This window comes from Ahaetulla prasina, chromosome 7 (assembly GCF_028640845.1).
Source record: "Ahaetulla prasina isolate Xishuangbanna chromosome 7, ASM2864084v1, whole genome shotgun sequence".
In the NCBI taxonomy this organism is placed as follows: Eukaryota; Metazoa; Chordata; class Lepidosauria; order Squamata; family Colubridae; genus Ahaetulla; species Ahaetulla prasina.
The window spans coordinates 73,797,268-73,822,083 of record NC_080545.1 but is presented as its reverse complement, the minus strand read 5'-3'; the positions used below and the strand labels follow the sequence as shown (position 1 = coordinate 73,822,083).

Here is a 24,816-nt window from a genome sequence, read left to right as displayed (position 1 = left end):
TCTCATTAGGTGGCCAAAGTATCTCAGTTTCATCTTCAGGATCTGGCCTTCTAAAGAACAGTCGGGGTTGATCTCCTTTAGGACTGACCGGTTTTATTGCCTTGCAGTCCAAGGGACTTGCAGGAGTCTTCTCCAGCACCAGAGTTCAAAGGCTTCAATTCTTTGGCACTCAGCCTTTCTTATGGCCCAACTTTCACAGCTATACGTTGCAACTGGGAAAACCATAGCCTTGACTATATGCACTTTTGTTGGCAGGGTGATGTCTCTGCTTTTTAGTACGCTGACTAGATTTGCCATAGCTTTCCTCCCTAGGAGCAAATTGTCATAGCATCCATTAATTTCTACAGCTCTCTGTATTGTGCCCTCTGAATGATAGATGAGTATTTTATTACAATGAAAATGAAAATCAAAACAACAGGTGACTGGAGAATTATATCTGGCTATGTAACACAGTTCGTTTAACTATAAATTATTTAATAAACTATAATTGGGCTATGTCTTTCAATATGCCAGGCCATAAACCAAAGTTTATGATCCATAATAATTGTAAACACACAATCTAAATCCCAAGCACAGCAAATTATAGGTGTCTTTGATGCAGAAATCCAGCCTTCATTCTAATGAAACACCAGTTTTATAACCCTGATTTGCTTGGATTTTTAAGAGTATATAATGGAATGCGAATGAATTTGTTTAGCAAATGAAATATACTGCAATGTTTCACATAATTTTAAAAATAGTGTTTTAAGGACATTGCTGATAAAATAAATAGCCTAAGTTCATTATAACACTACAGGCAAGTCCAGAGTTCAAAATATGACAAAGTTTTCTCTATTGAAATGACAAAAATATGTAAAACTAAACAACAATCAAAGTGGTTTTTGATCATTAAAGAAAAGTTCAGATATAACAGAAGATTGTTTAGCACAGACTAATGATTCACCATGAAAGAATGGAGAGAAAGGAGGAAAATCATTAGATATTATGAAGAGAAATAATTGAGAGTCTTTCTTCCTATCCTGTCCTGGTCAGAGAAATTGACGTGCCAATTAGCACCTATGGCATACAAACAGTCTGTGTCCTTTGAAAAGAGGTTTTGTTCAAGGTCTATATATTTGAGGGCAAATGCAGCAATGATATTGTGGTAGACAGAAAATAAGAATAGATGCTGCCTTTAGAAACCAATTCTATTCAGCCACTCCAATATCTTAATGAAATAGTTTGTAGAAAGAAAAAAAATCATTGTAAGGCTAATGGAGTATTGGGGAAGGAGAATCTCCAAACAATATAGCAAGACATATAAATCATTTTTTCTAAGAAAGGACTCTGCTAATTGGCTCACAGTTACTTTAAGTTATTATTATTATTTTCAAATCCATATTTCTCTAAATTAGTGTTAATTAAATCTTATTTTTATGTCTCAGTTTAATAAGGTAGTATACAGTACAGCAGGGTAGCTTAATTCAGCCTATTAGATATCTGATACTCTCTCTAGAGGAACACGGTGGTGCAGTGGCTAAGACGCTCAGCTTGTTGATCAAAAGGTCAGCAGTTCAGCGGTTCAAATCCCTCGTGCCGCGTAACTGGGTGAACTCCCGTTACTTGTCCCAGCTTCTGCCAACCTAGCAGTTCGAAAGCACGTAAAAAATGCAAGTAGAAAAATAGGGACCACCTTTGGTGGGAAGGTAGCAGCATTCCATGCGCCTTTGGCATTTAGTCATGCTGGCCACATGACCACAGAGACATCTTCGGACAGCACTGGCTCTTTGGCTTTGAAACGGAGATGAGCACCGCCCCCTAGAGTCAGGAACGACTAGCACATATGTGCGAGGGGAACCTTTACTTTTATTCTCCCTAGGCCATGTCTCCACTAACTAGTTTGTTCTTCACTGACCCAAGTATGCATCTTCCATAATTCATCCTTCCAATGTTATTGGACATTATCAATGTTATTCCTAACAGTGTTAACAGCTGAAATAAGGTTTAGGGGAGTGTTTAACTAGAACCACAGATTCTTCTGAAATACCCATCCTTCTAGTAATGCTTCAAAGGTTCCATATCCTTCCAAAAATAGATGCCAGCAGCCAAAGAATTGCAAGAAGAGCTCTGGGTACTGCATGGCATAATCAGAGTTGCTACTTTTAGCTTATGCCTAGGGTTAATAATCCAATTGATAACAATCCAAATTGTAGCAATCTAGGTAAGAATCAAGACTGCCTAGAACTGTTGTACCAAGGATGTTGTTGGGCTCTCTTTTGCTAAATGTATTCAAGCAGAGTCTGTACAGCCATCTGCTGGCGATGTTTTAATCTGGATTCCTGCAATGAACAAGAGGCTGGACTCAGTGGCCTAAATTTGTTTTCTATCCTGGCTGGAATTACTACAGAATGAAGGATGGATGCTGTGTGGATGGAATACAGTGAGAATGGGGAGGGAGGAGAAAGGATAACAGAGGGTTAGGCTGAAGACATAAGTGAGCTGGTGTGAATAGCATAGGAATGTAATTGTGACTCTATATGTAAATGGATCAAACTGGTCAGTCCTAGACTGTTCTTTAGAAGGCCAGATCCTGAAGATGAAACTGAGATACTTTGTCCACCTAATGAGAAGGAACGACTCACTGGAGAAGAGCCTAATGCTGGGGAAGATTGAGAGCAAAAGAAGAAGGGGACGACAGAGAATGAGGTGGCTGGATGGAGTCATTGAAGCAGTCGGCATGAGCTTAAATGGACTCCAGAGGATGGTAGAGGGCAGGAAGGCCTGGAGGAATGTTGTCCATGGGATTGCAATGGGTCAGGCATGACTTCACAACTAACAACAACAAAATGTAAATGGAACTTCTGAAGCTAGTCTCATCCTTAAATGTTTGGTCCTCAGGTCAAAGGTAGTTTTAAACTCTGGATTGAGGCAGAGGACACACTATTAAGGCTTACCTTTGTTATCTGCTTAAGCAGCAGGGTGGGCTAGATGAATTATACTACAAATGAAGTGCAATTCTGTTTTTCCCTTAAACTGGAAACGAATTCCAGAGTGTTAATTATGTATGTAACATTGGCTGTAATAGGCTGTTGTCCTCTAGCATCTTGAAATACAAGCAGAATTATTAAGGAGTATATTTTACAGAAAGGATACATAAGGAGCACATTGAAAGACTGTCTTGGAAAACCTTTGATGGTATGGCAGATTCCCTATGTGCGGTACACAAACTTTTCATGCTAGGCCTGTTGATGGTAGTTACTGCTAGGAAATGAAGTATATTGGTATGGAGGAGACTGGTGACTTTTTTCCTTCTAATTTTTATACTTTAGTAACATACAGTAAATGATATTACAGAATTCTTTTGGAATTAAGTTACAAATAATTGCATAAATAAATAATAATACATCTCAAATTGCATTTATTTTACTCATTGGTTGGATTCATACTCTGACCAACACCATAAATGATAATTTGCAAATAAGGTGAATAGCTTCATACCTTACCAAAATTTAAAAAAATACATTACAATTTAACATGTGCGGATTATAATACAGCAAACTGGTAAGGAATGTGTCGTTTTATGGGTCTGTTTAAACGTGCAAATTCAGACTCTGGATAATTGTTCATTAGATGACAATCTACTATTTGCTATTCATTTCTGAGTAGATTCATGCAAGCATATGTTTGCTCTTTTCAGATCAAAAGCTAACATATAAAGTTATAGTATTCTGGGGCTAATTTTCATCTATAAAAGCATTCAATGTAAAAAAAGAAAATAAAGGGTGATTGAAATAAAGTATTAAGCATTATCAGAAGGCATGAAGAAACTTGAGTGAGATATGAAAGCTTCTTCAAGTGTCTGAAAGGCTGCCATTTAGGGCAAAACTGTTGAAATGTGTTCCAGAAGAAATATTGGCTTTAAATTACAAAAAAAATCAGCCTTTGGTTGGACACCAGGAAGCATTTCCTAATGGTAAGATCTGTTCAACAATGGAACAGACTAACTCAGGAGGTGATAGACTCTTGTTTGCTGAAGATAATCAAATGGAAGGTCAAGAACATTGTGGCAATGGAGTCTTGCATTCAGCAAAAAATTTCCAAGCTTCACATTCTATGATTCTATCGGGAAAGGAAAACAAAACAAAATTAAAATAAAATTGCCAGGCCTTAAAGGTTCAGAACTTGTAATGCATACGTACGTACACACACACACACACACACACACACACACACACACACACACACACGAAAGCACGTATGGATGTGCATGGAAGTCAGTATATTTGTCTTCTTTGTTTTGTCCTTATTTTTAAGGCTGGAGGAGAATTACGAGATTGCAGAAGGTGTCTGCATTCCTCGAAGTGCCCTCTACATGCACTATTTGGATTTCTGTGAGAAAAATGATACCCAGCCTGTTAATGCTGCTAGTTTTGGAAAGGTGAGTATAAAAAGCAAGTAATTTCAGGGATTTAAAAGATAATGCATGTGATATAATAATAATAATTTATTAAACTTGTATGCCCCCTAACTTCCAACAACTCTGGGCACTTCACAACAACCAAACAAAGAAATTTACAATAGAATCAATAAAAATTAAACACTAGCAAGCATGGTAGGACAGATGAAACGCAGCAAGGTGTCTAACTCTCCCTTCCCAAGGCTGGGGTGAAAAACCAATTCTTCCCTGCCCTTCCGAATTACAGCAGAATGGGGGCAACTCAGGCCTTGGGGAGCTCTTTCCAGGGATCTCTGCTTCCCCACTACATTTTATTGTTATTCAAAGAAGAAATAAACTGTGGACAGAACATGGTGTACTTGAAGATTTCTTTAGAGCAGGAGTCTCCAACCTTGGTCCCTTTAAGACTTGTGGACATCAACTCCCAGAGTTCCTCAGCCAACTTTGCTGTCTGAGGGATTCTGGAACATGAAGTCCACAAATCTTACAGGGACCAAGGTTGGAGACTCCTGCTTTAGAGGTTCCAGTGAGAGGAAAGTTTTTGCTGGTCGAGTTTAACAAATTCCTTTGGTAAGCATTAAATTTTTCAAAAGCAATCCAGATAGATTTGTCTGACAGTTGATTCTGATATTAATCTCAGACTAAGAAATAATGCAAAGCTGAAAACAGGGCCCAAACATGAAATACCTTCAGAGGCCATTGCAAGAAAGATCTGCAAAAAACTACATAATGGGGGTGGTGAAAGGTATAATGGGTATAAAGGTAAAAGGTTCCCCCGCACATGCATGCTAGTCGTTTCTGGTTCTAGGGGTGGTGTTCATCTCCGTTTCAAAGCTGAAGAGCTAGGTCTGTCTGAAGACGACTCCGTGGTCATGTGGCTGGCATGACTAAATGTCAAAGGCGCACGGAGCGCTGTTACCTTCCCACCAAAGGTGGTCCCTATTTTTCTACTTGCATTTTTTACGTGCTTTTGAACTGCTAGGTTGGCAGAAGCTGGGACAAGTAACAGAAGCTCACCCTGTTATGTAGCAGCACTAGGGATTCAAACTGCTGAACTGCCAACCTTCTGATCGACAAGCTGAGCATCTTAGCCACTTCGCCACTGCATCCCTTATAATGGGTATAGTCAGTGGTTGCATGCAACTCACCAAAATTCTACTTCCCTTCTCTAGTCCTCTATCTATAAACTTACTGATCACAAACCCTGACCCCTGCCTGGTTGACCTCAGCTACCACTAAAAGCCCCATTGCCTATCTCACCATTACATTTGGTGGAATCATGACAGCTGTTCCTAAAGAAGTCTTGCTTTGGGGTGAAGGGTGTCTCTTTTTCTATCTAAGGACTGGTAGTTCTTTGAAGATTGATCCCTCCTTTCCTGTCTAAATATAAAAATAGTTACAAGTTTCCCATCCATTGACAATGCTTTGGATCACAACTAGTATAACACTAAAAGGGGATTTGGGCTTTATCCTCAATCCCCAGTGTGATGCATAGATAAGTTTTGATTTTTAACAACCCATTGACAGGACTCCAGACCTGTATTTCTTAAAGGGTAAAGCGAAGTATATTGTTTTTCAAGTTTCAAGAGACAATAAGAATAAACCAACAGGAATGTTTTATTTGTGTTTGGGGGTAGTTGAAGAAAAATCCTACTTGAGGAGTAGTTGTCGTGCATTCTAAATGACAACAGGCACCCTGCTCTCCTCAGAAAAACTCAGAAAATGCCTTCTTCCCCCCGTAGTGCCTGGGTGCCCCCATCTCTGTCTGCCCAAACTGAAAGAGAGAGGGGTGGGATTAATGTGTAATTAAAGAGAATTTGGAAGCCTGAGATGTTGCGGAATGTTAGATCAGTAGCTGGAACAGCATGTGGTGTTCTTTAGGTAGGCTTCATTGAATCAGCACAAAAAGAGAGAGCCAGAGAAAGAAGCTGCCTGCCTGTCTGCTCATTTATCAAATAGCTAGGCTGAACTTTCACAGCTCCACAAAAGTGTTTTTCTGTTTGCTGATTTCCCCCCAACCCCACCCTTTACTTCAGAATTAAATCTGTACAACATTTTCCCCTGTTCTAAGGCTCATGAAGCAAGACATTTTGGTTCCCCATTACTTAATCAATCAATCAATAAGCAAATGCGGTAAAAATGGAAGATAAATAATCACGGCACGTCATGGTACTTGCATGATACTTGGACTCAGATCCTTTTACAGGCCTTTTTGACATTTGCCTTAGACTGTGTGGAAGACTCCGTGTATAACAAGAAGCAAAAAAAGGGGATGTTTATGGAAAGGATGCAATTTTTTTAAAAAAAATTAATCAGCTAAATCTTAGTGTAATGCCAGCTAAGGAGGTCTGCAGTGAAAATTAAAAACAAAACAGGCATATTTTAGTTATAAGTTCAGTTTTCCAGTTTGAAACAGAGAACACTCTTATTTCAAACTTGGCCCATCTTATTAAAATAGCTCTGCCTTTTTTTATCAATAGAATATTTGTAGCTCAGGACTGAAATGAGAAGACCTTGGTTCTCTCTGAGCTTACTTATTTTCTTGAAGACATTTCATTACTCAAACTAGGTAGCATCAGCGGTGGGATTCTACCGGTTTGAACCAGTTCAGGAGAACCGTTTGCTCCGACTTTCAGCCGTGAGCAAACCGGTTCTCTCTTTCTTTGAAATGGGTTCGCCTGCCCATCCCTGCATTATACGTACCTATATTTCTGCTTCTAAAGCCCAGCTGATTGGTGCGGCAGAGTGGATTGCCGCTTCTCAGCTGTTTTCCTTTCTCTCAGCAATGTGGAAATTCAATTTTTGGCTAAGTGCACACACATGTGCAGCGAACTAGTTGCTAAACCGGTAGGATCCCACCACTGGGTAGCATCATCAGTACTGATGAATGCTAGAGCATTAGATGCCAAGGATCTCTTACCTCTTCTTTTCTCTTAGTGTTTCATTTGATGTTTATGAAATTTTATTTAAGTATATAGTATTAAGAATGTGGAAGAACTTTAATTGAGAAGCGTTTCTTGTAGTACATTAATAGTACATTCTTCCAATAATCTTCCACTCCAGTTGTTTTTTTAATAGATGGTTCTTGTAAGGATATGTAAGGAAAATTCAAAATATATAAACTAGCACAGCTATAGACAAAAGAACAACCACATATAATAATGACGGCAATTTTATCCATTCTTTTCAAGTGTGCATATATAATCTGTGCTCTGTAATGTGTTCCAGTGATACAAAATAAGTGATTTTAAAACCGCTCTTTATAAATTAATTGTTTTAATTTTTTTTCTTACTTTCTCTTCAAATAAGCCATTGCTAAATATATGTAACTGGAATAGGATCTTATGTTTCTTAATGTAAAATTATTATTAAATTATAATTTACAGATAATAAGGCAACAGTTTCCACAGTTAACGACACGAAGATTAGGAACCAGAGGCCAATCAAAGTAAGCAATAAAGTGTGTTTCATAATCATAGAAAAGTTAAGTGTGTTATAGAAATGTGATTGCGGAAGATTTTTATGCAATATGTCTATGGCAAATACTTACGTGTGGCGAGGAGAAAGCCCATCAATAAGCAAAGCAAAGACTCTAATGTAGCATGGTCAATTGTAATGGAGGACTGGGTTTCCATACCTCTAATAATTGCATAGAAGAGGTTGCTTCAGCCGGAGCCAACATCTTCTTTCCCACACAGATATTCAAGGTACAGAAGTACTGTCTCCTGTTGAATCCAGTTCACTTTGGATTCCAATTTGTATGCCACTGCTTTACCGTTCTCTTAAGAAAAATGGCAGCAGCCATTCCACATACCAAGAGTAGCAGCCATGTTACCAAGTGTGTATACTACAAACTGGAATTATATTGTCTGCTTGGTCCCATGCCACATTTTCTCTTATCTGCTCTTCCATCTCTCCTGGATTTCTGATAGTGGTAGGATTCAAATTTTTTTACTACCGGTTCTGTGAGCATGGCTTGGTGGGCGTGACATGGCATAGCATGGCTTGGTGGATATGGCAGGGGAAGGATATTGTAAAATCTCCGTTCCCACTCCACTACAGGGGAAGGATACTGCAAAATCCCCATTTCCTTCTGATCAGCTGGGACTCGGGAGGCAGAGAATAGATGGGAGCGAGGCCAGTCAGAGGTGGTATTTACCGCTTCTCCGAACTACTCAAAATTTCTGCTACTAGTTCTTCAGAACTGGTCAGAACCTGCTGAATACCATCTCTGCTGCAGGAGAAATGATAGTCATATTTCAGACTGTGTCGTGTCCCACTCCTCTGCTGACGGCTGGGTCAGGGAAATCCGAATCAGGCTTGCCTCTGCAGCTCTGCCCAAAGTCCTAGCAAAGTCCTCAGAGCAGGCAGGAGACCAGAAAGTGACTTCAGCAAGATAAGTTCGACTTTGCCTGACTCAGAGACTGCCAGAAAGCAGATCCTTTATATAGGCCATGGGGTGTGGCTCCATGACTCAGCACTCATTAAGGCCTGCCCCTCCCTTCCTTCAGTTGCCTCCGCCTATCCAGTCTTCTGATGCGAGGGTCACTCCAATCAGCAGCTGTTGGAAATAAACTTTCCTCAGGCTCACATGCTGTGGAGGAGGGGGAGGGGTCTAGCTGCTCCGTTTGCCTGGGCATGGAGCCAGGGCTGGGGCCGGGGGGTGCTCCCTCCTCTGCAGCCTGCTTGGGCATGGAGCCAGGGCTGGGACCGGGAGGTGCCCCCTCCTCTTCAGCTTGTCTGGGCATGGAGCCAGGACTGGGGCCGGGAGGCATACATTCCTCCGTGTTCGGGAGCAGATAAGAAGGCCCCGGCTGCTGTGAGAGCGGGCAAGACACAACAGACTGGAGGAGTAACAGACTGGATAATGTGTGATTCCCAGTAAAAAAAAACAATACACCATAAGACCAAATGCATCTTTTCTAAATACAAATATACCGATGAATTATAAAATACAGGTTATTATAAATGCTTATCAAAATTTGACAGGCAAGATTTGCTTCCTCCCTTAGGCATATGTGTTGGTTGGTTGTCCTTCGCGATGCCTGCCTGTTACATCAATGTGATGCAGTATTTTTTATTCTCCAATGATGGTGCTTGGGCTCGGTGTAGAAGTATATTGCCATCATGTCAATTTATCTTTTCTGTAATGTGTTCTTGCGCCATGACATATAAAGGCTCCATGTTCCTAACCTTTTATCACCAGACCATTTTAGTGGTCTTTATAGAGTATGGAAATATACACTTGCCATTATAGATGTTCTGTGCAGTAGAATAGCATCCAATCCCAGCTTCCTAAGAAAGGCAATACCTTTTATGTGGAAACAGGGCTTGACTGAAAGGGTGTAGAAAGAATGAATGTGAGAACTCAGTGCCATTTATGGGGCACGGGACAACTAATATTTCAGCACTGCTGGCTAAATAGATAGCAATATCTCTGGTGGATGCTGATGTCATAGACCAGGCCAGCCAGCCAGTGATTTTTGTTTAGCAGTCATACACCTGCCGACGCTGAGGGACCAATACCACAGCTTCTGTTATCTTTTCCCAATGCTTCTCAGAAGCTATTGAAGCACCAGTCCTCACCAGCACATATGTATTTATATCAGAGGCAATGCTTTAAAAGAAAAAGAAGGCGGCAATGGGGGTGTGACAGAAACAAGGTGACATCACAGAGGGATTGAAACTAAATCTTTGACAGATTTGAGGAGGTTATGCAAAACATACAGAAAAAAGATACTTGAGGCTTAATACACTTACTTTCTGATTACTTTATTTTTTTAAAAAATGTATTATGAAAGTCTGTTAGCGTACCAACAAGTATTGGCAGCATGAATTTAGTGACACAGCAAAAATATGTCACAGAGGCCACAAATTACTTATAGACTGTAATTTATCCAACCCTCCCAACACTAAATACTTAGTAATACGAATAACTAAAAGCTCTGCCTGCAAACCTCTAAAGGAAGTTGCAAAATTCTAAAGGAAACTGCCGGTCTACAGTTAGAGCATGCAGTAAAAATTGCAACTCTATGACTGTTTTTAAAAGAGGAATGTATAGAGAGCTGAAGAAAAAATATTAATTGCCCTATAACAAATTATATGCTATTTATTACACACAGAAGAAAAGAAGGTGTAGTTTGCTTCTACCAAATATCTGGCTTAGGACTGAGGCAAAAGCACCAGGCGCTGCCAATTTGTATCTTTCCTGGGTGCTCCTGTGGATGGAAAATGCAGCTTGTTAAGCAATTTGAATCCTCACGCTTATGTTCTGATGGTGAATTTGCACTCATGCATTAACTTGCAAATTGGCATGAAGTCTGTTTTGTTAGCAATTTTCCTTTTTAACTATACTTGAGTGAACAAGTTCTCTCTCTTTAAAAAAAGTGTGTATTCAACATTTCAGGTACCATTACTATGGCATTGCAGTAAAAGAAAGTTCCCAGTATTATGACGTGATGTATTCTAAGAAAGGAGCAGCCTGGGTCAATGAAACAGGAAAAAAAGAAGTAATCAAACAGACAGTGGCATATTCACCACGATCCAAACTTGGGACGTTGCTGCCAGAATTTCCAAATGTCAAAGATCTAAATCTGCCAGCCAGCTTGCCAGAAGAGAAGGTGACGCTAGTAAAATATTCATTGGCTTGCTTTGGTCTCTGCTTTTTCTCAGTTGAGGAAAGGCTAACTTAAGTATGAAAAAGTGCCTCTTCAAAAGATTGAGTTTAAGAAGACTGTGACTTGATTTATGAAGGACTTGATTGCTCACTGTACTTGAAACAAATAATTTCTCCTTGATTTATGGCATTTATCCAGTAATCTATATAGATGAAAGAGGCTGTACCTTCCGTATCGGTTCAAAGTAGACAATACGTCAAAGATCCATGATTGAATTTTCCAATATTTCTTTAGTAAAAACAAAAAAACAAAAAACCCGCCAATTTAGCGAAAGTAGATTAGTGCAAAAAAGGCAGAGGACCAATTCTTTTTCCTGACATTATATCCCTAACTCAATTACAATCCAAAGCTGCAACTAGCTACTCTGAGAAAGGAATCACATGCAGTTAATATGTGGTGGTGGTGGTAGAATAATTTAATTTGGGCAAATGCTCAAGTACTGTGCTCCCAATCTTCCCTTAAATGCTTTTAACTGAGAAATTTAAACAGAGAAATTTGATGGACAATTTGACAATTTCTCAAGGATAGGAGGATTCAGGGCAATTCAGAATTTTGAACTTTCTAATCCAGAATGCTTCTGCTGGAATACCGTACATTTGGTGATCAGAAGGCTTTCTGAAACATAACGCTCTGAGGCAAAGATGACACCCTTTTAGCAGCTTGATCTGGAAACCAAGATACACAGTTATTAGGTTAAGCTGTACCTGGATTAAGGTTTATAGTTACAGTTTGTGAGACCTGAGCTTGGTACTAGTGTTTTTGCTGCCTCGAGGTTTTAACCTTCTTCATCTCAGTCTCCACTGCTAGGAATTTGTTAGGAATTGGAGGTCATGATAGATTATACTAGACATGTTATTGTTTTAAATATGACATCCTTAATAAGAATTGCTTTTTTTTTATTCTTCTAGGTATCTACTTTTATAATGATGTACAGAACACACTGTCAAAGGATACTTGATACTGTAATAAGAGCCAACTTTGATGAGGTTTGTAATGAAGTAAAAACATTTTTCATAGGATAGTTTTCATTCAGTTATACTTATTGATGGTAATGAAAATGTTTACATTGACCATCTACGTTGCTCTGAAGGCTCAAAGTGTTTTCCACTGAGAATTGGAACTGCTGAAGGTAATAGAATGTGTTAGCTCTGTTGGATAAAAAGATTCTGAGGATAAAGGAAGCTAAGGAACAGGGTGCTCCAAGGCAAGGAAGCTGAAGAAATGGTGCAATCAGGCAATGTACTGAAAAATAAATTAGGAAGAACAGCAGCACAAAAAAGAGGCTTATAGAAAAGGATGGAGGAGATGAGCAATTGAAATCAGAAGTATTCATGAGATAGAAAACTAAAAAAAACCCAAAAACCTCTATGCTACTCAAAATTACATAGATAAGAACGGGGAGGCAAGGAATGTTGCAGATACCATCCCCTAAGGAGGTACACCTGGTGGGACCCAGAAGAAGGGCCTTCTCCGTGGTGATTCCTTCTCTCTGGAACATCATTCTTCCAGAGATTAGACTGGCCCCTCCACTCTAACACTCTTTCAGAAGGCCCTGAAGACGTGGTTCTGCCAGCGGGCCTGGGGAACCCAGAGAGGGATGGAGCCCATTAAATGGCTAACGTGAATGTGTATTGTCCCTGGCGTGAGGGGATAAGGATTATTATTTTATTATTTTTCTTTTTTATCATTTTTCTTTTTATTTCTTTTATATTGTGTTTTTATGACCTTGTAAGCCGCCTTGAGTCACCATATGTGAGTAAGTGCCAATATAAAATTTATAAATAAATAAATAAAATAAAAATAGATAATATATATAGAAAATAGAATAAATAAGTTCTTCCCTGTAGTGGGGTTATTCAGACTCTAGTCTACCCTCAGTTAGGAAAGCTTACTGAAAGACTTTGGGCCAGTTGTTCTTTCTCAGTTTATGCTTCCTCACAGAATTGAGGAAAATAGGAAGATGTGCTTTGACCCTGAGCTCTTGAATTAAAGGGAGGATGGAAATTTATTAAGTACATATACATATCTATTTCATATCTATTATATATATTATATCTATTATATACATATTTATAGTTATATATAAAGTTATATACATATACTTATGATTCATAAGGCTGAGAATCTCTGTGGCTCAATTTTGTATGCAATATTTGAAAGAAATCTTATAATTAGTTCTGCAATATTAGTTTGGTGAATAAGTCTTAAAACTTATTTTTAATGGTCATAAAATACCATTTTTTTAACACCAAGATCAATTAAACTAGTACAGAATATTGATTTCCAAAGTTCCTGCTAACTTGCTCTATTAAATCCCAACATTAGAACATATTCTAGTGTTCTTTGCTTTTTATTTCTCTTTCAATTCTTTTTTCCATGTACTCAGTGCAGATAACCAATGCCTTATATAATAGGACAAATCTCTTGCAAAGTTATATTTGTTTGCTTGTTTATCTGTAGAATTTATTTGCTGCTCATCTCACCACAAGGTGACGTTTATTTAGATTTAGGTCTTAAATATATTTGCAATGAATGAAGTTAATAGCAGTCTATATAGGATGATTTAACTGTTTCATAACCCTCAGTGTAATGCCTCTTACCTGATTTTGACTGCTTCCATATTGGATATGAAATTTCTTTTGTTATCCTGAAAGGGAACCAAGTTGTCATGTACAGTCATGTACTTTCAGAGAAAATTTGTTAGAGCTCCTTATTAGTGTAATGCAGGGATGTCAAACTTAATTTCATTGAGGTTGTGTTTAACCTTGGGGGGCTGAGTGGGCACAGCCAGGGTGGGCAGGGCCAGCTCAACATCCTGCATCCCTCTGCCAGTTAAAATGGAACCCAGGAGGGCTGCGTGCAGCCCTCACAAGCTCTGTTTTTGCTGACAGAGGCACTGCAGGCCAATCCTTCACTGTTTCCAGAGTGGCCCTGAAGACCAGATCTAAGCACCCCGCGGGCCAGATGCAGCCCACGGGCCTTGAGTTTGACACCCCTAGTATAATGGTATGTGGGAATCTCCTTGGGAGATGGGCGAAGAGCTACAGCGAGGAGAACAGGTGTACTGAAGCAGCTGAGCCTGTAGATGGAAAGGGACAAATCTCGCAAGGTACCCTCCCTAGTTTTTTGGGCTGTAAATACAAGGGAGGGATAAATGTAGGCTCATACTTGCAAGATTCTGTTAATGTAATCTCACAACAATGTATAAATAGTTCATCTGGGCATGCTTCTTATCTGGAGTGTCTTGCAAGGCTGTTGAGCAGACTCAAACCCAGTGGTACGTGGACATGAAAGAAAGAAGGCAGAATCTGATCTTTATTTGCAACTCTTTTTTTTTTCATCAGCAAACTGCCATGGGTGAATGTTATCATTTGATGGTGTTTTTCAAAAAGAAAATCAGAAATGTCTTTCTGCCACTCTAGAACGTAGACAAATAATAATAACAGAATTACACATTCCATTTATTTCTTCTGTCTGGGTGCATTTCTAGGTTCAAAGTTTTCTTCTGCACTTTTGGCAAGGGATGCCACCTCACATGCTTCCTGTCCTGGGTTCTTCCACTGTAGTAAATATAGTTGGAGTTTGTGATTCAATACTGTATAAAGCTATTTCTGGAGTTTTGATGCCAACAGTTTTGCAAGCATTACCTGATAGGTGAGTATATTATATAGAGTGCTATTTGTGTGAGGGTACTGGGGTGAGTTCGCTTGCAACATATGCCCTTTATACAGTTTAAATGAAGAATCTTTCTCACATAAGGCCAAGTGAATATTTATGAATAATATAACTAAGTGGGTTTGACAGAATGCTACTACATTGAGTTCAAATGTCAAGGAAGGAATGGTGGAATTTCTCCATTTAGGAATGAAGGACAAATATGTGGGCAATGCAGCTTCAATCACAACAATACACGAGCACACAATAGATTTAAACTTAATGTGAACCGCTCCAATCTCGATTGCAGAAAATATGACTTCAGTAACAGAGTTATTAATGCCTGGAATGCACTACCTGACTCTGTGGTCTCTTCCCAAAATCCCCAAAGCTTTAACCAAAGACTATCTACTATTGACCTCACCCCATTCCCAGCGTGCCTACCGTTCCTGTCCTAATGCTCCCTTTAATTGTATCCAATTTGTATGGTTATTTCATGCTTATACTTATATATACTGTTGTGTTTGACAAATAAATAAATAAAAAATACTTGCATGCTTCAGTTTTGAATTCTAAGAATTTTATCATTCTGGCGGACTCTTTAATACAAGTGCAGTCAATGACATTTTTGATTTATCAGGTTTTCTTCCTTGAAATTCCATCTTAAATGCTTTTTTGTGAGCGTTACAGATCTTTACTCCTACATTGTTTTCTACTCCAGCCTTCCCTAAATTAATAGTCTATTGATGAGTTCAACTTCTACTTCATATTTTGCAACCAGAGTATCTTAAGGGCTAGAATCCTTTTGTACATACTTTCTTGAACCGTGAGACCTCTGGATGGTCTTGTGTCTGAGAACAGTTTTTATATATGGTGCCCATCTCCACTATTGTCGTGTCCCCCTCCCCCTCTGATGACCGGGTCTAGGAAGTCCGTATCAGGCTTGGCAACGAAGCCTCTGCAGCTTTGCCAAATTCCTCTGAGGTTTCTCAGGGCAGGCAGGAGTCCAAGTTGTGACTTCAGCAAACTAGATGAGACTTTGCTTGACTCAAAGTTGGAATGCCAAAAGCAGGTCCTTTATATAGGCTGTGGGGTGTGGCTCCATGACTCAGCATTTATCCAGGCCTGCCCCTCCCTTCCTTCTGCTGGCGTTGCCTCTCAGATCTCCGGAAGCAAGGATCCTCCCACTTTGAATTGTCTTCTGCTGTTTGAGAAAGGGAGGGGTCAGAAGGAGTAGGCCCAAGTAATTCCAATCCGTGGCTGATTTCCTCTGATGGCTGAGCCAAAGGAACACACGCTATATGAAGAGGTTTGTTTGTTCATTCCTGACCTCCTGTCCGGATATGGGGCCAGGGCCGGGGGCTGGAGGCATGACAGGCCGTTCATCTTCATTATCAGACTCGGAGTCTGATAGCAGGCCCGGGAGGAGACGGGAGGGGCCCGGCTGAGGAGTGGAGGGAGGACGAGGCACAACAACTATTCTGAAATGCCCTCAGCAGTACAGTATGTCTTACGTGCCTGTTTTAGTACCATTTGAGAGGCTGACAAGATACAGTATATTTTTGTCTTCAGTTCTTAACCATGAAATTTCCTACATTGCAATGGAATCATTTAATTCAATCTGTTTCAGTTATTTCTGCTAACTAAAGTAGATAACTTTAGTTACTTTAGTAGTAGTAGTAGCGATAACATTTATTTTTCTAAGTTTTAAACATTAAACACCACTGAAAATGAATGTTATGCAGCAATTATGGATCATAATTTTGAAAAGTGGCATAGTTTTGAATAATGGAATATAACTATTTTTTTAAGATCGGGGGGAGGGGGAGAACAGCAGATCCAAGAATTTGTAGTTATTCATTTCAGAATTCTATAGATTACTTTTTCTGTATACTTTGGTGCACTTTTCCGATTCCTTATTATTAGGTAGCTATAAAATAATATACATTCTCAGTGCAATCCCATGAGCATAACTGGAAATTAGGTCTCACAAAGTTGAGGAACTAATGCTAGCTACATCAGGATAGGAAGATTTACCAACCATAACATGTTTGAGTGAGTGTTCCAAAAGAAGAGTTAGACGTGTTTGATTAAAGAGTAATAATTGTGCTTTAAAAAAAACAGGGCATATTAATTTAAGAAAAATCTTTAAGATACGTTAAACATTCTTGAAAGGTTTTGTGCAATAAACTATTTTTCATTAAAAAAAAAAAAGAATTGGAGAGTTGCATAGCAAATATTTTTCTTTCTTCTGCAAAGAAAGACTCTCAATGTATGTTCCTGAAATAGTACTTTTCTTTTCAGCTTAACACAGGTGATCCGCAAGTTTGCCAAACAACTGGATGAATGGCTAAAGGTAGCTCTTCATGACTTGCCTGAAAACCTACGAAATATCAAGTTTGAATGTACGTGTTACATACCTTCTTAATACAAGCAGAAAAATTGTTTGTGATGCTGTAACATTAAAGTTAAAGATGTTAATCAAAAGGTAGTATGATTCCTGGCACCAGTAAAACTTTTTTTAAAAATGCAAAGGATTTTTTTTTTTTTAATGAAGGAAACAGGTCAGGTAAAGTATTCAGTTCCCACTACATATGTGGTATGGCAATATTCTTAATCAAATCAGTCCACTCTGTGTTCTATGAGTAATTTTAAAAAAATCCTGAAAGAGCAGTTATAGAACACATGTTCTGTGTTAACCACACTTATTCACCTCCCTCAAGAACATGTGGAAGATAAGGCAGGACTTACCAGTAGATTTAAGGGTGGCCCAATCCTATTTTTTTAACCTACAAAATTAAATTTATTCTTTCAAAATCAGGATGCTGAAATGAAGAAAGCTTGGAATAACTATTAGATTTTATATAAAAAAGCAATTCAGATTCTGAAAACAAATACTTAGAATAAACTTGAAGGAATTCTTTAATTTTATGTAAGGTATAGGCAACACCGTGTCTTTTGATGTCAAAAGAATATATATATATTTTAAAAAGCATTGGCAATCCTCCCGAATGTAAAAACGCCACAAATCTCACATGATCTTAGGCATTATATTGCCGAAAATGTTTAGGACTTTTAGAAGATACTTTGATAACTTTTTAAAAGTCTCAGTATGCAAAATTATATACATGCCTGAAAAGATGGTTAACACTTGCTCTGTGTCTTATGATTCTGACATGGTTTAAAACAACAATAAGCATTGCTTCTCTAATTTATCAATCTCTAATCATCTCTAATTAATTTTGTCAATTGTTTCAGTAATATGAGTGTATATCTCTGACTGGTCATAGTGATGAAGTCAGTTTAGTTACAATTAATAAGTCTCCTGTCTTTGTGGACCAAATTAAAAATTCTCTCATGAGATGTCCTGCAAACGCAAGCAATCAAGCACCTCTTCTACCTGCAGTCCGAGTCCTTTGCCTCAGGTGTCAAAGTTTAAAAAATGGAGATGATCAAATTATCCCACCACCACAGGAAGGGCACTACACTCTTTCTTTGTAGATGTCTGCCTTGCACATTATATCTTGAGAAAGCCTGCTTTATTTCATCAGTCCTGCTCCTTTTATATGTGCTAACTTCCACATCACAAGTTTTTTTGAAGACAGAGAATGTGAGCGAAGTTGAAAAAGGGAGGGAAAAAATTCATTTAGGAGACGGATTAACCATTGATCAGCATGAATGATTAAAAGCACCTTTGTTGAGGAGACTCAGAAAATGACCCATTCAACAACATGATTTTGTAATTTAATAATTTATTCAAATAACCCAAGGCATGTTCCTTTCCTCAAAATGAATATGTTTTAGTATATGTTTTGGAATTGATCTTAGCAAAAACAGAGTTGCAACTGGAGAGATCAGTGTGGATTCTCTTCACTTTAGTGAAGTCATATAGTATGGGAGCTATTTGAACATCTCTGGAATCTGGATGCTAGAACTGTACATACAAGCAATGCAATGCATTTCAGCATACTATTTATTTACTTGTGGTAAAAAGACTAGTACTGTATCTACAATATTAGGATTTACCCAAGAAAAATATGGATATAAAGTGTCATACTATTGACCAATAGATAAAGAGATGGATGGATGGATGGATGGATGGATAGATAGATAGATAGATAGATAGATAGATAGATAGATAGGATTTTATTCTGTCATGGCCTTGCCAATATGCTTACATAATAGCAATAGCAATAGCACTTAGACTTATATACCGCTTTACAGTGCTTTACAGCCCTTTCTAAGTGGTTTACAGAGTCAGCATATTGTCCCCAGCAATCTGGGTCCTCATTTTACACAACTTGGAAGGATGGAAAGCTGAGTTGACCTTGAGCCTGGTGAGATTTGAACTGCCAAATTGCAGACAGACAGCAGTCAGCAGAAGTAGCCTGCAGCACTCCACTCTAATCACTGCGCCACCATGGCTCATAACATACATTTAATCCTCATTTGTGTACTGCAGTCACTAATCATAAACCAGAGAATCTTGGTTCACTTGGTATCACTAGCACAGTCCTAACAACAAGAGGATGAGTTTCTATGGTGGATGATCTACTTCTTCAATTTTTGTTGGAATGGAAAGTGGAATTACTAATCCAGCTTCATCCAGATGGGGTCTGTAGATCTAGGCTAGAATTCTTTCAGAATTGAGGAGGCTTTGAATATTATGAATCTGAGGTTACCTTTTACACTTCTAGGGAATAGCCCTATTGGAGATCTTCTGGTCATGGTAACCAACTTATCAACACACACGGAACTTTCTGCAGAAGCACAGAACTAAGGATCATTTTACTTCAATTTGATCATCAATAGATAACTTTCATTGGGGTTTAAGGTCATTGGTTTTATTGGATGATTTCTATCCCAAACATTATTTTTTTAAATTGCCTAAAATATGCATATTCACATAACAAACATATCTAATAATATAAATATTGCTGAAAGAAAAAGTTCTTACAAAACAAAATCAGTTAAAGATATGCTGTTAGCAGAATTGAATGAAGATATGGTATATATTGTTTCGTGCCAAAGTAATCATTCTAGCTAACTACATAAATGATCTCCCTCGTTGTCAGTATCCAGAAGATTTTCTCAGATTCTTCGGAGGCAGACATCATTAAACCATCTATGTCAGGTATTTTATCTTTTTTTTATCATAAGTTTATTTTGTTCCTCAGCAAGCACACATATGTTAATTCTCAGATAATTTATTTGCATGCATTTGAGAAATCAAAACATTTACATGGGATTTGTTCACTGATTTGAAAAAGCATTCAGAGTTAAATTTAAGCTGACTTAAATTATTTTCCATATTCTGGGAGGAATTGCCAATCCATAATGACTAATCTCTGTATGCAATTTCTAGAACCCCAGAGAGCAGGCCTCAAATAATAGCTGCTAGGAAGCAAATGTAAAAGAGGACTTATACCCTTATATTCATTCATCGAATCCTAAAAATTATCTGACTGGCCTCTGGGAGATCCAGAATGCTGAACTAAATAGAATTTTGATTAGATCTGTAATATTGTTTCTGATATTTTCCCATTTTATAGACCTCTTTCCTTGCTGTTATCTAACTAGAGAGTTACAGCAAATTGTAAAGGAAGCACATTGAAAATAATATTTGCATTATCTTGCTGTCCCAATTTCCCCCCATCTTATCAATCATTTATCTTTCCTTTATGACCAAATAGAGAGTAAGCAGTTTATAAGCACTTTGAGTAAAATTGTCTTTCTCCAATATTTTGAATAGCCTCTAATTTACTACTACATTGAAATCTTTAGTAGCAGCAGCAAAAGCAAGGCGGATAGTTGCAGTGAAGTTCCCCTCAGCCTTCCTTTGGAATGGGCCAAATCGCCACGGCCACCTGACCATTGCTAACTCGCCTCAGGTCAGCTTGCCATGGAACAATTGAACAATTCAATTTAATTATTTAAAATAAATTTTAAAAAATAATTTTTGTCATTCACATTTCATTTTGTCCCTCCTTTTGTATCCTTTCTTTAATGATTCTATTTCACAATTTCTTTGATATTAGTGTAAGTCTTGTCCTGAGGCGAGTTGGCCGCAGCAAGTTGGCTGGGGCAAGTTGACTGTGGTGAGTTGGCCATAGTGAATTGTCATAGATCCACCTCCCTTACTAACTTAAAATACCAAATAGCATTCGCATGGATTGAATGGAAATACAGGCAGTTCTACTGAGTAAGTCCATTGTCATGCATAAAGGTCCTATCTCAAACTTAAGCTATAAACTCTCTCTAATGTTCCACTCCCACTTCCCTCTCTATGTACATGTGACCAGTTACTGGTCAAAATGTTGAAATAAGTTCATTCAGTTTTATTAGTATTTGACCTGTTCTGAGATAGGGCCTAGTTCCAATATTGAAAATGTTCTTCGGGTACTGTACTTAATATAGATGTGTGAGATTTCAGATACTGTTTCAATTATTTTGAAATTCAGAATGAATGTACTATTTAAATCATTGTGATTATTTCAAAAGTGAAGGTCAAGATACAAATAATCTGAATTTAAGGGACATAATGAAGGAACTGGTTATTCTCCAAATGACGAAAATGCCTTTTTCCCCAAATGAAAAGAAACAGAAGTATAATATTACCTTAAATTTAGAACTGAGGTCTCTAATTTGTAATGGGAAAAGTTATATTCAAATTACTTACTGCACTCCATGACTTTTCCAGAACCCAAGAAGAAAATCACCTTAGCAGAACCCTACCACAAAACCATATAAAGAGATAATGTGATATTATCTAAGGTAATAAACTCTAAGCTAACGAGTTGTTTAAATTGGATTATAGGCATCAAGAACTGTGATCCACAGTGCAGACATTACATTCCAAATGCTCGAAGATTGGAGGAATGTGGATCTTAATAGTATCACTAAACAAACACTGTATACCATGGAAGATTCGCAAGAGGAGCACCGGAAACTTATAATACAATGTAAGACTTTAGGACTTTCAACTAAGAGAAATTCACTCCAAATGTTAACAAAACAGAATGTACCAGTATTGTTGTTTCCAAAATCAGCTCAGATGATAAAAGATTCTGATTCCCACCACCACACACACACCTCCTCTGAATGTGATGATAGCGCAGATGACATGGGAAAAATATTGGTTGCATAACATTTTCTCTGCTTTCTGTTAAATTTCTCTTTGCTCTGCAGCAACTTATCTATCACAATGCGAAGCATTTAACCCTTCCATACAAGGGTTTTATTATGCAATTTGGGTAAATTTACTAACAAATGCTATAATATTTAATTGTTAATGATAAGCATGCATAAAGTTGCTATCTGAATTCCCTGTGACATTTCTGCCTCTTTAGATGCAGTTGTAAAACTTAATGGTACTTAGATTCATATTTCCTTAATACCACAGGAGAGCGGCTCACATGAATTTAGCATTTCTTACTTATAACATCCCCAAACCTGTTTCCTCCAATTACCACTTTATGATTCCTTTTAAGCAAACATTTTTTCGTGTCTACACTTTAGCTGCACTTTAAGAAATGATTTCATCTTTCAAACATTCCTTTATGGAATAGTATATTTGAATGTACACCCAATTAAAAGCTGGGCAGATTAGGTACTTTCCAAGTATGCAGAGACTTGGACTGGAGGCTCCTTATATGGATAATAATCCCTATGAAGAAGCCTGCACTTGATAGCAAGGCTGGGCATTTTCCTGAATGGTTCGGGATACTTCTGTTTCAAGGAAGGACGCTTGATGGATACCATTTCAGCTCAGTTTTCAGAGTGAAGAAACATCTAATGAATTTTTAACTAGTAAGGATTTAGTATAGGACTATGGTTGCGACAAGTGAATATTTCACTAATATGCAATACAATAAAGAATTATTTTTAGAAACCTTACGAGATTTTTTTATACATATTAAATAAGAACATTGGAAGGATGGAAAGCTGAGTTAACCTGAGCCTGTCAGGATTGAACTCCTGGCAGTGGGTAGAATTAGCCTGCAATACTGCATTCTAACCAGTGCACCACCACGGCTCTTTTAAATACGTCTCATAATCTCACTCAACCCCAGTGTATAGGGGAGAAGTCAGATCTTTAGTGGTTTTTGGAAGGTTAAAAGGGTGGGGCCCTGGCAAGCCTCAGAAGGAAGGGTTTTCCAAACAGCAGGGATTGCTATAGGCACAATTCCTAGGTCCTATAGGATAGCAACATTTAAGGGAGGGGACTAGAAATGTACCCACTTATCAAATCCGGCAAAACAGGTTAGGTGTCCTTAGGGAGAGGTAGTCCTGCAAATATCTTGGTCAATGAATGACCAATGTCTATAATATTTCAGTAGCAAGTACAATTAGCAGGAAGCAACTGTGGAAGGGAGATCTCATCATGACGTTCTAATTATGAGCTTTCAGCCTGTATCTCATTGGCCATTACAGTCTACATAGAATTACAGTCCATATAAACCTTTGACCTCATCCAACCAGATTCTTATGTTCCCATGATTTTTTAATGTGTTTGCAAGGCTGTGTGGTAGTTACAAAACACACCAGTCGTGTTTATCTAGAAGTCAGTCATCTTTTGTCCAGCCTTCAATTTTATTCATGCATAATTCAAAATATCTGCATTTGTTTATGGAAAGAATGTTTGGGGTCGCAACTTAATAATACCATGTTTTGTTTTGTTTTTAAATATATATTTATTAAATTTTCCAACATTTAAAACACAAAACACAAATTTACACTCATTCAGCTTTTCCATATCGGTAACAATATGGAATTCATAACAATCATATTTACATAAATTTTATTTCTATACATCACTATCCTATATTATATCATCGTTTAAATTATAGTAATATCTACGCACATACAATCATATTATCAATATTATATATATTTCTTATAGATTTTACATTATATATTATACTTTTTACAACTTATACCTTAAGTTTTACGCTTATTCTCAAGCCAGGTATACCATCTATTCCAAATTTGGTAGTACTTGGTTTCGTCTCTCTCCTTCATTTCCATAGACAGCCTATCTATTTCTGCACACTCGTAGATTTTCCTTATTGTCATGTTTTGAAAAGGATGCCATGTTATATGTATCATAAGATAATTTGGACAGTTGCAAAAAAATAAAACGTTTATAAAAGTAAAAATACAATAAACCATACTTAGTGCTTATTTTCCTTATGTGTCCTTGAAGAAAAACCTGTGCCCAAATAATATCTAAATATCTCATACCATTCTTGAAATCACAGAAAAATGTGTTTTAGGTATTGCAAATAACAGTTGCTGCATTTCTATAGTATGTTTCCTGATGGGAAGGTGTTGCCTGTCCTGGATTTAAATAGCCTCTTGGTGCATTTCTAAATGAATTTCATGCATGACCTTTTCTGTCTGAAGGGTCACAGTCTTGATTTAGCTGTGGAAGAATGATTCTCAGAATGGAGTCTGACTTTTCCTTACGGATAAACAATACTGGGAAATGTAGCAAAATAATCATGCCGAACTACTGATTATAGGGAACCAGAGGTGGTTATAAGCTGGGCAACTGTATAAATATTTTAAATAAATAAATAGGAATAGTCATGAGAAACGATTTAGCTTTTCTCTTCTTAAATATAGCGTTAATTTTCTGTTGTTTAATTTAGCTAAGCAATTTGTATTCATTCTTCATTTACTTTCATTTGTCATCTAAGAGACAACACAATTAATGATTTGGATTCCTTGGGTTTTATTTTGCCAGTATATCAGGAGTTTGATCACCTTTTGGAAGAACAGTCACCCATTGAATCATACATTGAATGGCTGGATTCCATGGTGGATAGATGTGTTGTGAAGGTCAGTAAAACACACAAAGGATGAAAGAAGCTAATCACATGGTACATAAGACCTCATAAAACCTCCACATGTGGAGCTCCAAATCCAGTACTGGTTAATTTTTATCTATGAACTGGAGCTGAAGGCAACTTCTTGAAGCAATTTCCAAACTTGAGGATTTTTTTCTCCCTTCAGCTCAGGAGACAATGGGTTGGTGATGTCAACCAC

The 24,816-nt window shown here is 37.8% G+C and overlaps 1 protein-coding gene across 1 annotated transcript in view; it reads left to right on the top strand.

The window, feature by feature from the left end:
• RFX4 (regulatory factor X4) overlaps window positions 1–24,816 on the top strand; it is a 91,188-nt gene that overhangs the window by 44,002 nt on the left and 22,370 nt on the right. The window contains exons 4-12 of the mRNA XM_058191676.1: window positions 4,294–4,417; window positions 7,822–7,883; window positions 10,842–11,055; window positions 12,021–12,098; window positions 14,603–14,766; window positions 17,071–17,171; window positions 19,842–19,900; window positions 21,584–21,728; window positions 24,515–24,609. Coding sequence (XP_058047659.1) covers window positions 4,294–4,417; window positions 7,822–7,883; window positions 10,842–11,055; window positions 12,021–12,098; window positions 14,603–14,766; window positions 17,071–17,171; window positions 19,842–19,900; window positions 21,584–21,728; window positions 24,515–24,609 — 1,042 coding nt within the window. The remainder of the gene's footprint in view (window positions 1–4,293; window positions 4,418–7,821; window positions 7,884–10,841; window positions 11,056–12,020; window positions 12,099–14,602; window positions 14,767–17,070; window positions 17,172–19,841; window positions 19,901–21,583; window positions 21,729–24,514; window positions 24,610–24,816) is intronic.